Source organism: Lissotriton vulgaris, chromosome 5 (assembly GCF_964263255.1).
Source record: "Lissotriton vulgaris chromosome 5, aLisVul1.2, whole genome shotgun sequence".
Classification (NCBI taxonomy): domain Eukaryota; kingdom Metazoa; phylum Chordata; class Amphibia; order Caudata; family Salamandridae; genus Lissotriton; species Lissotriton vulgaris.
The window spans coordinates 1900043521-1900056422 of record NC_141693.1 but is presented as its reverse complement, the minus strand read 5'-3'; the positions used below and the strand labels follow the sequence as shown (position 1 = coordinate 1900056422).

General features: G+C 45.3%; 1 protein-coding gene across 1 annotated transcript in view; it reads left to right on the top strand.

Moving 5' to 3' along the window:
* LOC147717668 (E3 ubiquitin-protein ligase TRIM17-like) overlaps window positions 1-12572 on the top strand; it is a 132991-nt gene extending 120419 nt beyond the window's left edge. The window contains exon 9 of the mRNA XM_086919871.1: window positions 12034-12572. Within this exon, the coding sequence (XP_086775997.1) occupies window positions 12034-12551 (518 nt within the window). The 3' untranslated portion in view covers window positions 12552-12572. The remainder of the gene's footprint in view (window positions 1-12033) is intronic.
* The last annotated feature ends 330 nt before the right edge of the window (window positions 12573-12902 follow it).

The following is a 12902-nucleotide window of genomic DNA, read 5'->3' as shown; positions in this document are numbered from 1 at the left end:
TCTTGCCGAGAAGGGCTGTCATGGTCCACAGGCATATGTAAATGTAAATGTAATTTATATTTATATAGCCCATTATCACCAACGGTCTCTAAGCGCTTGCTTTGGGAACCCATCCTGGTTTTTCCCTGTGAGATAACCCGTACTGGGCACCCCCAAGGTGAAAGCCAGGCATCCCGCCGCGGGGGCCATAGTGGAGATTAAGCAAGTTATTGCCCGGAGTTGCAGAGTGTGAACCCGTGATTCGAGCAGGCACCGAAGCGAGAATTATCGAGTCCGTAGACGTTTTTTGGGCTCAAGACCCTGCTGCGTCGGGAATTGAACCCAATATGGGAATAGAGCAGTCTTGGGGACTCACCCTTCTTTGTTACCTAAAGTGGTTTCTGATTTACACTTCAGACTATTGCTCTTTCTAACTTCTTTCCAAATTTGTCATCACCAGCTGCGAGGATTCTTCACCCACTAGATGTTAGGAGGGTCTTTTGGCTTTAAAATATGTTTTTCATTGTAAATAAGTAAAGCCTATTGCTTTTTCATAACTTTTCAAAATATACAGATTAGACCTATGGTATCAGCACTGACTGTTATCCTCACCTGCCCAATGCAGTCTAGATGGTGGCCTGGAAGAGAACTGCATGAGGTGGGAGTTGGGGAAGGTGGCGGCATGCATGAGAGGGCTCATGGTGTGCTGGTACTCTAAAGAAGACCTCGGACCCACAGAGGAAGATAGCCATGATGGTGTGGAAGGAGTGAGACAACGGGATGCCAATTGTAGGATATACACCAAAGACTGGAGGGCAGGAGGTGCCTGTGGATTGACGGCGAGTGACAGGAGCAAACACTTTGTGAGCCCTTGAGCCCAGCATAAAAGGTAATAAGAAGTAACATTTTGCCTAGTAAGCATGAAACAACTGTGCCTAGTGTATTCACCAAGGTACAGAGCAGGAGAACACCAGTGCTCACAAATAGAAGAAGGGTGCAGAAGTAGACTCCTTTTTAGGTCTCGGTTAGACATCGCATACCCACCTAATTCCACTCCACACCCCATACATCCACTCCTCTCCATAACACATGGCTAAAAGACATTGACATTGACAACGCCAATAGCGCTCAAATTTCTGAGACCGAATGGATCCAGGTGTGGATGGCTCTGATGCTTCTTGGCCTCTTTGCCTTATGCATCCTCTGTGTCTACTATACTTGGTGGAAACCCCAGTAGGCCCATCATCAAGGCTTTCTTTCCGACATTATTCAGGTCTTAGAGGAGATGGCCCACAATTTACATTGACAAAATGTATATCCTGAACTAACACCAATAAATGGATATAAATAAGCAATTGACAAGTCATATATGTCTTCTCTTCTTATTATTTATTTTGATTTCTTTGCAGTGAATCTTCTCACAACACTCTAGCCGTTACATTGGTTCCTGATTAGTCACAATCTGCCCTGCAGTAGGCAACTCTCTCTTCCCTACCCAGAGCTGACAACAGTGATGGACACAATTCTGCTGGGGTGGGGGGTTCTTTCAGGGAAGTTGCCATTCAGCGACTTCTGGTCTTGAGTGGAGGGCCGACTCCACATCAGCCTTTTGGAGCTACTTGTCCTTCATCTGGACCTGAAGTGCTTTCATTGTGAATCATCAGGGAGAGGCTGGTGTCGGTTCTCACAGACCACACAAATGCAATTTGGTGCTGCAACAAGCAGGAGGCGCAGAGTTCAATCCTGGGTCCTGTGCCAAAGAGGCTTTGCATCTTTGGAGGTACCTACAGTGCTAGGACATCTTTTTTTTTGCCAACCACCTGCCCGGAACCCTGAAAGCCTTGACAAATATCATTTAGCAGATTACGAGTCTACATCCCAAGGTGGTGCCCGGTGTCTTGCACCAGAGCAATGGGAGCCTTTTTGCCACAGTTGAAAACATGCAGTGTCAAACATTTTGCACCTTGTAGTTTCTATGAGAACACCAGAATAGAACAAGGGACTCCTATTTGCCTTCTCGCTACTACCGCTCCTGCCCTGAGTTCTGAAGAAGATTGATACTGATCAGGCTTAAGTCAGCCCAGTGGCCTCTGAATGGGCCAGGAGAGTGTGGCACCTGCAAAGCTTGAGTATAAGCATCTTCTCTCTGATCAGTCTACCACGTCAGTAGGACCTGTTTTCTCAGCAGATGTATGCAAGTTAACTTAAACCTCCACGAGGGGAGATTGAACTAAAGCATTTTACAGCCATTGATGGGCTACCTATGTTATCAATGTCATCCTCCCTGCCAGACGCACTTCCTCGAAATCTGTTTATGCTCTGGGCTGGGACCAGTTTGCAAACTGGTGTGGTACCTAGTACACTGACCCCTTGGAGGCAAATCTGCCAGATGCACTTTTGATCGTTTTTGTAAGTTCAAATAATTACTTATTTCTTTTATATGCAAACAGAAATGGAATATACAGGGGAAATAACATCAGTTATAAAAAAGAAAAACCTCATCATAAATCAAAATGTAAATAAAAATATGCACCAGACTCTCAAAAAGCTTTTGTGATTATACACCCTTATACATGTTAAATTCCCTTATTACTCCGAAAGCCTTATTGATGTGTTACATCAGCGTTTCCCAAACTGTGGTCCGCGGAACCCCAGGGGTCCGTGAGACATTCCCAGGGGGTCCCCAGGACTTGAGTGCCTGTCGTAGTGAAAAATTAAAAGCCCATGCATGCTCACAGCACACAAGAGCTGTGACACAGAAGGCAGAAGGGCACAAAAAAACGAGTGAAACAGAGGGCAGAAGGGCACAAAAAATGAGGGGAAAACGAGTGAAACAGGGCACAAAAAACGAGGGGTTTCTTCATTTCACGCACTGGATAGACTTTGCCTGCAGCTTTTTCCCTGCTTCAGCCACTTACCGCTGGTTTTGGCTCCCTGCTCCTGGCGTTTGTCTCCCCTCGCCGCCGCAGCCTCTTCCCATCCCGGCACGGCCCCAGAGTGGGGGGGACTCCAATTCCCAGGGACACTTGCGGCAGAAAGCCGCACCCGCCTATTCTGCGCCCGGAGGCGCTTAAAATCAAGGTCAGCCCCGGGGAAGCGGGTTTCTTCATTTCATGCACCGGGATAGGCTTTGCCTGCAGCTTTTTCCCTGCTTCAGCCACTTACCGCTGGTTTTGGCTCCCTGCTCCTGGGTTTGTCTCCCCCCGCCGCCGCAGCCTCTTGCCATCCCGGCGCGGCCGCAGAGAGGGGGGACTCCAATTCCCAGGGACACTTGCGGCAGGAAGCCGCACCTGCCTATTGCGCGCCCGGAGGCACTTAATATCAAGGTCAGCCCCAGGGGAGCGGGTTTCTTCATTTCACGCACCGGGATAGATTTTGCCTGCAGCTTTTTCCCTCCTTCAGCCACTTACCACTGGTTTTGGCTCCCTGCTCCTGGCGTTTGTCTCCCCCCGCCGCCGCAGCCTCTTGCCATCCCGGCGCGGCCACAGAGAGGGGGGACTCCAATTCCCAGGGACACTTGCGGCAGGAAGCCACACCCGCCTATTCCGCGCCCGGAGGCGCTTAAAATCAAGGTCAGCCCCGGGGGATCGGGTTTCTTCATTTCACGCACTGGGATAGACTTTGCCTGCAGCTTTTTCCCTACTTCAGCCACTTACTGCTGGTTTTGGCTCCCTGCTCCTGGCGTTTGTCTCCCCCTGCTGCCGCAGCCTCTTGCCATCCCGGCGCGGCCGCAGAGAGGGGGGACTCCAATTCCAAGGGACACTTGCGGCAGGAAGCCGCACCCGCCTATTCCACGCCCCGAGGCGCTCAAAATGAAGGTCAGCCCCGCGTCGCAGGACGCGCGCGGGCAAGCCATGCTAAGCCCGGGCAAAGAGCGGGCCGGTTGAGGCTGGGCCACCTTATTTACATTTGCTAATCAAGTAAGATTGTGGGGTTGTATCCTGTTTTTCATATGGGTCTATGAGTCATACGACGCAGTAGGAGGTTTTGGCTAGTACCATCTTAAATCTATTGCCCCATATAGATTGCTGCTTTTGATTTTGATTTTTGACTTATAGTATACATTGCTATTTAAACATGACTAGAGGTCGCGTAAAACCCCTAATAGATAAAACACATAATTCGATGGATACTTATTTGACCAAAGCAGTTAGCGCCTTGGCAGAAGAAATAGACCGCACAGAAAGACGTATATCAATGTGTACTGGCTCAAGGGGAGGGGAACAAATTAGTTTGATTGCAGAGATCCATACAAATAGAGAGGAAGGACTGATCTCTGCAGACTGGGCCACCGATACAATAGAGGTGATACCTGATACAGTCACAGTTGGAGCTGAGAATTCTTGCCTCTCACTTATCTCAGTTACACCGAATTTATCTAACCTGTCCCCTTCGCCTGCAAATTTTAAAAATTGGGTGTAAAAAGAAAAATCCAGGCCAGGGACACAGAAAGCCAGCTAAGAAAAAGAAAATTAACACAAGAGGGACCTTGGCGAAACAGAGAGCTGCTTCCGGTAATGAACAACCCAATCGTACATTCAGTATGGATGTTTTTATGGAAAAGATAAACGAACTAATTTTGCTGCTACATGATAAAATCGATAATTTGCCAAGAGAGTTACATAAGCTTAGCGGGCATGTGGACAAACTTAGATTGAGAGATCAAATAGCCAACCCCAAGGACCAGGCTAGTGTGACCACAAATAATGTTATTGCTAATCTGGCAAAAACTACCCAGCCAATTCTAGCGATGGCTGGGCCTAGTACAGACATGACTGTAGCCAGAAAACCAGATGATGGTGAAAGTTTAGAAATACGAAATAAACCACAACAGGAGAATAGTGTAATTCCACCGATAGGCAATGGGAAACCAAGGGAGAACTCAACGGAGCAGACAAAAGGACCACGTAATCCAGTCAACCCTAAAGTTACTGACACACCAGCAGTTATAAATTTACCGCCAGAATGTGGAGCATATGTCGCAGTCCTTTCTAATGTACCTAAACTGCGGGAAGGTCAACTAGAAACATATCAAACCCTCAAAAATAAAACTCTTTATTGGCTATCAAAAAACTGTGGCTTCCCACCAATAGGGGCAGAACAGATAATACTTACACAAAGAGTGGGGTGGATAGGCCCCTTACCAAAAATATTTGATGGCGACTGTGTAATAATTAATTTTAGGTCGCCAGGTTGGGCACACAAAACCTTACTTAATGCTCCCCCTCCCTCATGTTGGGATTTTAATATAACACTATTGCCATTGGGCTATTTTTATAGACACTTGTTGGCAAGAGATTTGGCTACCAACCATATGGCTTATCACTCTAATATTAACCTATTGCCCCCATCAATAGCCCGCCCCACACATTTCTCCATTCCATTGTATAATAGATTCCAGTCCTTGAGCTCGATGGAGGATAATGTTTGACATATAAGTCTTGAGGGGATACCCCCAAAGGATGATCTAGGTAGGAGGGTAGTTCATAGACCAACTAAAGGGGGAAATGAAATAAGTGATATACAACCCCCATATTCAGACCCCAATAAGGTGTGTTTATGTTCTGACAACAGTGGGAGTGGTGATCATACTATCATAAATTCTGTTAAAAAACCCAAGACTAGGCAACAGGGTGACGAGTTTCCAGAGAATGTGGCCATGACCATAAATCCAACTGCTAGCCAAGGAATACAAACAGTAATACAGGAGGGTTATACACTTACAACATGGAATTTTGCAGGCCTTGGCAGAAAAGTAGATACTCCCTTTTGGCAGGATTGTATCACTTGTGGTAACAACTTTATTTGTATACAGGAAACTTGGAGTACAGACCAGGTTGTAGTGGAAGGTTATACATCCCATTGTCTAAATGCTATACCCTCCCCAGCAGGAAGAGCAAAGGGTGGACTGCTGCTGCTCATATCAAATAAATTAATTGGGTGTAAAATTATCAGTTACTCATCCAGTGGTAATCATAGCCAAGTGCTGAGACTTTAGCTCCCAAAGTGCGAGGACCTGGTTTTAATCATTACAATAATATTTTCATTAATGATAGGGGAGTACTATAAGATGCACTGAAAAAGGAGATCGACAGGGCACTGACACTCTCTAGTAAACTTGCCATCATTTTGTGGGCTGGTGATTTTAATATCCGAGTCTGCCCCGCAATACACACCAATTCATGTGGGTTTATGAGGGCCCACAATACTACTGTTGGGAATAATGATGATCTGTTACATTTTCCCCATTGTAGATATGGTATGACCCTAAATACGATAATGGCAAAGTTCGACCTTGATTTATTAGACTGTTCTATGAGAAAGGGCCATATTGAATGTCCAACTTTTACTTCAATAAAATTTAATTGCCACTCTTTTTCTTGGACAGCGTTTATGTATTTTGTTTGGTTGTCCATGATTTTATGATTAGTGTCTTTATATTAAATGTATGAATTTGTTATGAAATTATGTGTTTGTATGTTATCATATAATATTTACTTTCTGTTTTATTATATGATTTTTAAACATGTTTATTAAAATTCGGTCCTTTTTATTTTAACTTTCTTTGGGTCCTTCCTTACTGTCATTATTTGCCACTTGTTTTTCCAGTGTATGAATGCCTAGGAATTTTTATTTCACACATTGTTTTTCCCTGTCCTAGGAGTTGTTTTATGCTACTACTCGGGGGGTCCTTGTTTTTTACAAATCTACAAAAAATGAGTGAAACAGAGGGCAGAAAGGCACAAAAAAATGAGTGGAACAGAAGGTAAAACGGGCACAGAAACGAGGGAAAAATGAGTGGCACAGAGGGCAGACGGGCACAAAAAACGAATGGCACAGAGGCAAAATACAGAAATATTGGGCAGCTAAGAATAGAAGGCAGAACGGGCAGAGAGGCACGGGGGCAGCGAGGGGAACAGAAGGGAAAACCGGGCAGAGACACGGGGCAGCGATTACAGAAGGAAAGACTGGGCAGAGAGAGCACTGGGACAGCGAGGGGAACAGAGGGAAGAAAAAGGGGCACAGACCACGTACAGGCAGCGGGGGAAGATAGACAACAGCAGTCACAGACACAATGAAAATACAGGCAATACAATAAAAGCAATAAAACGTTGAAAGGCACATGTGTATAGGTTACCGTTTCTTGGCAGGCAGGTAAAAATAGATGCAGCCAGGATCAGCAGTAGGATTTTCGTGCTGCTGTCTGATTGCTCACTTTCCACAAGCCCTTGGGTACCACTAAATAATACACTGCTGTATACATACATGTCCATGCCAATAGACCCAATTCAAGCTGTCTCACTCTTGAAATTGCCATTGCTTCAAAAGGCGTTTTTAAAAAGAAATTTAAATTATACAAATTGCTTGGGGGTCCCTGGCTTCCAGTAGTGATTCAGTGGGTCAAAAGGTTTGGAATTACTGTGTTACATGGATCCTCGATTTACACTGATTATGAGCAAGGATGCATGTTGTTTGGAAACACTCGGAGGGACAAGGAAATGTCTGTGTGTGAAAGTTGAAGTAGCGTTTATTCTCTACTGATTAAAAAAGAGGAAAGGAAAAATGGTGAGAAGAGACTTATAATATTGAGTAACACAAACTAATAGTAGGCTTAAAGTATCAGGGTTAATAGCAGGTTATGTATAATGTTACTGGGCAAGAGGCAAGAGGATATTGAGGCTTTTTTGTTTGTTTTATCTCTAGCCCGGAAATGATTTGCAGTGCACATGCTAATTGTTTGTCTGCTCTTTCAACCTGTTTACATTTGCCAGACTTACTGTCCTTGTTTATATAACGTGATGAGGTTTATTAAAGGTTTGACACACATATTTCCTCCCAAACTGTTTTCATGAAACAGTGGGACCATCACTAGTTCTTGACATTCCTCAAATGTATGCCTTTCGAGTCCATACATAGCTGCTTGCTGCACCTCTTGACCTTAAAAATTGTCTTCCTCATTTTGTTTATAATACCTCCTTAAGAACGTGAACTGCAGGTCCTTTAAGTGTAACTGCCCTACACCATCCTTTTTCTGCCTTTTGGTGCTGTGGACTCAAGTGGCCTTCTTACCGAAAGTCTGGCTCCTTTCTAGGACGTGTAGTCTACTTCCGTTTTTAACCCCTCCCTCTCACTCTTTGAAGGTAGCGTAAAGGATCCATCAGTTGGATTCATAAGGGATCGAGGTTTATAGATCGATCGTACTTAGGAACATTGAGTCAGATATCTGCAGTGTGTGGCGTTCTAAGGCGCAAAGGAAAGTAAGGCTGTGCAGAAGAGGACCCTGTTGAGATGTCTAGTCCTCTGCATTATGATCTGCTACACACTGGCCAAAAAGCAGCACTCAGAAAGTTTGAGAGCCCATTCCCCAAGACCCAAGGGTGCTACCACTACCTTGGTGCAAGATGTACCTGTCCTTTATCTGCCAGGCTGCGATGTGGGTGTCGGTTCATACTTTCACAAAGCACTACTACCTTAACATCCAGGTCGGTGGGAAGAACACTGCGGTTAGAAGTATCCATCACAATAAAAAGTTACTTAACTTTGGTAATTCTCTTTTTGGTGGCTACTCTATCTAACTGTGTATTGCTTACCCCCCCACGATCTCTTTTTAACATTTAAAAATGTCCTAAACTATAGCCACCAATTGTTCATGCTCTGTGCCAGAGGGTGCGGATACAGAAAAAACAAGAAACGACATCAGTGCACAGATGTAGTGCTTATATGCCCCTCCACTCAGTCACCTGGGTGCAGTATGGATTTGCGTGGAGCCACACTGCACCACCTGTCAGCACCTGGGGCCGCTACTACAAAATTACCTGCCTCAAGACTGGTGGCTGAGGGGATATCTAAGGTTAGAAATCTGCAGTTGTATGGAGTATCCACCAGAAACAGTGCTAACAATTCTAGATAACTTGTTCATCAGGCCTGCTTGTTCATCAGGACATCTTTATTTGTCATATATTTCATAATATAGAGGTCAGGGCTATTGCCTTGATCATTTTTTGTCACAATAACAAACCCAGTCTTATTGTACTGAGCATAAGCTTTGCCCAAGAAAAAAAACTACTATACAAGCACTCTTTTTAGTGGAATCACACAACTCCTACATAGTCAAACACTGTACTCAAGGGAATCAACATGTGGGTGGTACTAAAGACCCTCTCTCTCTCTTTCTGTTGACAACATTAAGTCAGGTGACACCTTCGCTAACCTAATATATTAAGCTCCTCTGCCCTAATTAGAGTTCAATGGGCAACTAAGCCTGCTGCATTAATATTGGCTACAGTCCTCTGCACCATATCCACCTAAAGACTTAGGTACACGTCACCATAAAGATGTTATGTAATGTGATGCAATGCTATGTTACAGATCGCACTATCACCCAAGAGGATATCCTGAGCAGTTGTGAGTTTAGACACACCCAGTGCCTAGTGGGACTATTCAAAAAGCCAGGTTTTCAGCTGCATGGTGAATTTAAAAAAGTGAGAAGGGGTAGGCTCTTATGTGTAGCAGCAGGTCATTCCATTCTTTAGGAGTGCTGTAGGAGAATGCTCCACAGCCGGTTCTGGTTTTCAGTGTGCGTAAGATTTATGCAAGTAGGGAGTCCAGACAAGCGGAGGTTTCTGGAAGATTTGTGAAAGCAGCTCCGATTGTCAGTGTTATGTTGTGCCTTGAAAGTGTGGGTGAGGAGTTTGAATTGTGCTTGTTTGTGAATGGGGTGTCAGTGGAGCTCCTCTAGGTGTGGTGTGGAGTGATATGAGTGCGACATTGGAGGTTTAGAGTGATTCTGGCCACCGAGTTCTGAATGGTCTGCAGTCTTCTGGTGTGTTTTTTGTTGATCCCATCATTGAGGGAGTTCCCATAGTCCAACTTACTTGTTACCAGTACATGTGTAACAGTTTGCTGGGTGCTGATTGGAAACCATTTAAAACTCTTCCAAAGCATCTTCAGGGTATGGAAGTATGAGGCAGTGAAGGCATTGACTTGGGTGCTCATGTTGAGTTTGCTGTTAATACCAAGGTCCTTGGAATGGGTCATGTGGGTGGCTGCGGTCCTAGCTCTATGGACCAACATGTGGAGTCCCAAGGTGATGTGCTCTTCCCGAAGATCACGATTTCAGTCTTGTTGGTGTTCAGCTTTAGACATTTGGTCTTCATTCATTGCCAATGTCAGTCACTCAGGCATTGAATTTGATCCAGGTACTGGGTGTCTTGGCTGTGAGTGAGAGATTGAGTTGTGTGTTATTGGCTTAAGCGTGGGTGTTGAGATCAAGAGAGTAGATGATGCTGGCTAGAGGGATCATGTATATGTTGAAGAGAGTGTGGCTCAGGTAGGATCCAATGTAACTCCGCAGATGAGGTCACAGGCATCCGTGTTGTTCTGTGCCAGGCTGACTGACTGGGTCCTTCTGATCAGTAAGGCGCAGATCCATCGGAGTACGTGGCCTTGGAATCCAATGTCGTGTAGGTGTTGGATGAGAGTTGGGTGGAAGACTGTGTCAAATTCTGCATTGAGGTCTGGGAGCATGAGGGTCGTTGTGTCTTCTAAGTACAGAGTAATGCAGATGTCATCCGTGGTGGCAAGACGAGGGCAGTTTTGTCCTGTGGTTGGGTCTGAAACCAGATTAAATGATGTGGAGGAGTTGGTGGTCGTTGAGTAATTTGTTGTGTTTGCTTTTGATGATTTTCTCCAAGACCCTGGCCGGGAATGGTAGCAGTTAGATCGGTCTGTAGTTGGCTTGCGTTGAACGGTCTCTTCAGCAATAGGAGTACAGTTGCCTGTTTCCAAGCATCTGAGAAAGTCACAGAAGAGACAGAGGCATTTAGAATGGTGTGAGCATGGCGCCGATAGGTTGCAGTCCTTAGAAGTAGGCATGGTGGGGCCGCTAAGTGGAAGGAATTCATCGTGGTGGCAGTTATTTCTGGGGTGATGATTAGCCCTGTGGTTACATTGGTTCTTTGGGTAAGAGCAGAAGGTGTTTGGCGAGGTCTTTTGGGTTCAGTTGCAGGCTGAAGTTGCTATAAATGGCAGTACTTAGTTGCTGAAGAATTGAGAGACATTGTTGAAGCGGTCCTATGAGGGGTGATTGAGTTGGAGGAGGTCGATGGTGAGGTGAAATCTTTCACAATAGCGAAGAAAGATTTCTTTGTTTCTGTGTGTGCTGGCATCAATGTGGTTCGTGAGGAGCGCGTTTGGTGTTCCATATAATTTGGAGGTAGCATCTTAGGGCGGATTTAAACATGCCTTTGTCTGCATTTTCCTGCGTCATTTAACATTTGTGCTCCAGTTGTTTGCTGTGGCATTTCATCCGTCTGAGTTCCTCTGTGTGCCAACTGGCCTGGGGTCTTGATCTTTTTGTTTTCTTTGTTTGAAGAGGGCCAGGAATTGTCACAGGAGGCGATCCAATTATTGAAATTCTTGATGACTTTGGGGAGGCTGTTGCTGTGTTCGGGTCAGTGGGTGTTGGAACCTCTGTTCCAGTCTCTGTTCCAGTTTTTGTTAGTGATGGTGTTCAGTGGCTGGTCTGGCGTTGGTGCTTGTGCGTAGGACAAGAATGAGTATCCTCAATTTGACAAGGACATGGTTTGTCCAGAGGACTGGTGTGGGCTCTTCGACTTGGATGTTTCCAGAGTTGATGGAAATATGGTCCAGGAGGTAAACAGCAATGTGGGTAGGTTCCTTTAATGCGTTGGGTGAGGCCCAGGATTCCAAGGTCTTTAATGAGTGCTCTTGAGTTGGAGTCAGAGTGGTATTCCAGGTGGAAGCTCGGAGGTAATTGCTTGCATCGAGGGTGAGTAATGCAGCAAAGTCTATGATGGTGCTGGTGAAAGTGGGTGTTCCCAGTGGTCTGTAGATGAGAGTGCTGCTTAGGATGAAGTTGGCTATGGTATGGAACTTAAGCAACAGTTATGTATCTAAATCATGCATGCCTAGCATAGTTCAAGGAGAGCTGGATACATGCTATATTTTCAGGATTATTGTGTTTCAGAAACCCCATCACAAGTTGTTTTTAGTAACCTCTGTCTTCTCATTTCTCTTTGCCACCTGTCACAGAGTGCATCACTATGGACCCAAACACAGCTCACCCGTCCATCACCCTGTCAGAGGACCTAAGAAGTGCTTCAAGGCTGTCTACAGAAAAGCATATATATCCAGATTGGTGGCACTTTGACACTTCTGCCTGTGTGCTCGGCAGCAGGGGCTTTACTCAGGGTATACACTGCTGGAATGTGGAGGTGAATGCCCCCTTGAGCAGCTGGGCCATAGGAGTAGCCTTGGAATCTGTGAAAAGGAAAGAGTCTTTTGGTCTATATCCCAGCGAGGGGGTGTGGGTGCTTCAGATGGAGCAAGGCTACTTGCAAGCCAACACCATGCCTGAATCTTACCTGCCCAACCACAGCGGCTTGACCCAGATCACTGTCTGCCTCAACTGTGAGGAAGGAAAAGTTGTTTTCAGCAACTCTGATACAGAGAAGCATATCCACACCTTCAGCACTCCCTTCTTCAAGGAAACAGTCTTCCCCTTCTTCTGCCTAAGTAATGATGGTGTACATGTTAAAGTTTCTCCATGAAAAAATTGCATCTGTGCTAGCAAATGTGTCTGTGTTTACTGTGAGTGTAAAGGTAGGCCTTTTGTTTGGATTGAATGATGTGTTATACTCCATGACCTTGACCAGGATGAAGTTTGTTCAGTATGTGCCTCTCAAGCCTTTATTGATGTTGGAGTAGGGCCCAATCAGCCAATACATCATTCAAGGTGAAGGTCAGGGGCTGTGTATAATAGAAGTTATTGAGTTATAATGTCAGCCTGGAAGCATCATTTTGGTTGTAAGCACTGCTTAACAGCAGAGATTGAGTTAGTCTTTTCCAGTTGGAACATAATCTGAGGTCTGACTGTTATTATAAGGAGGGCAAATGTCAGA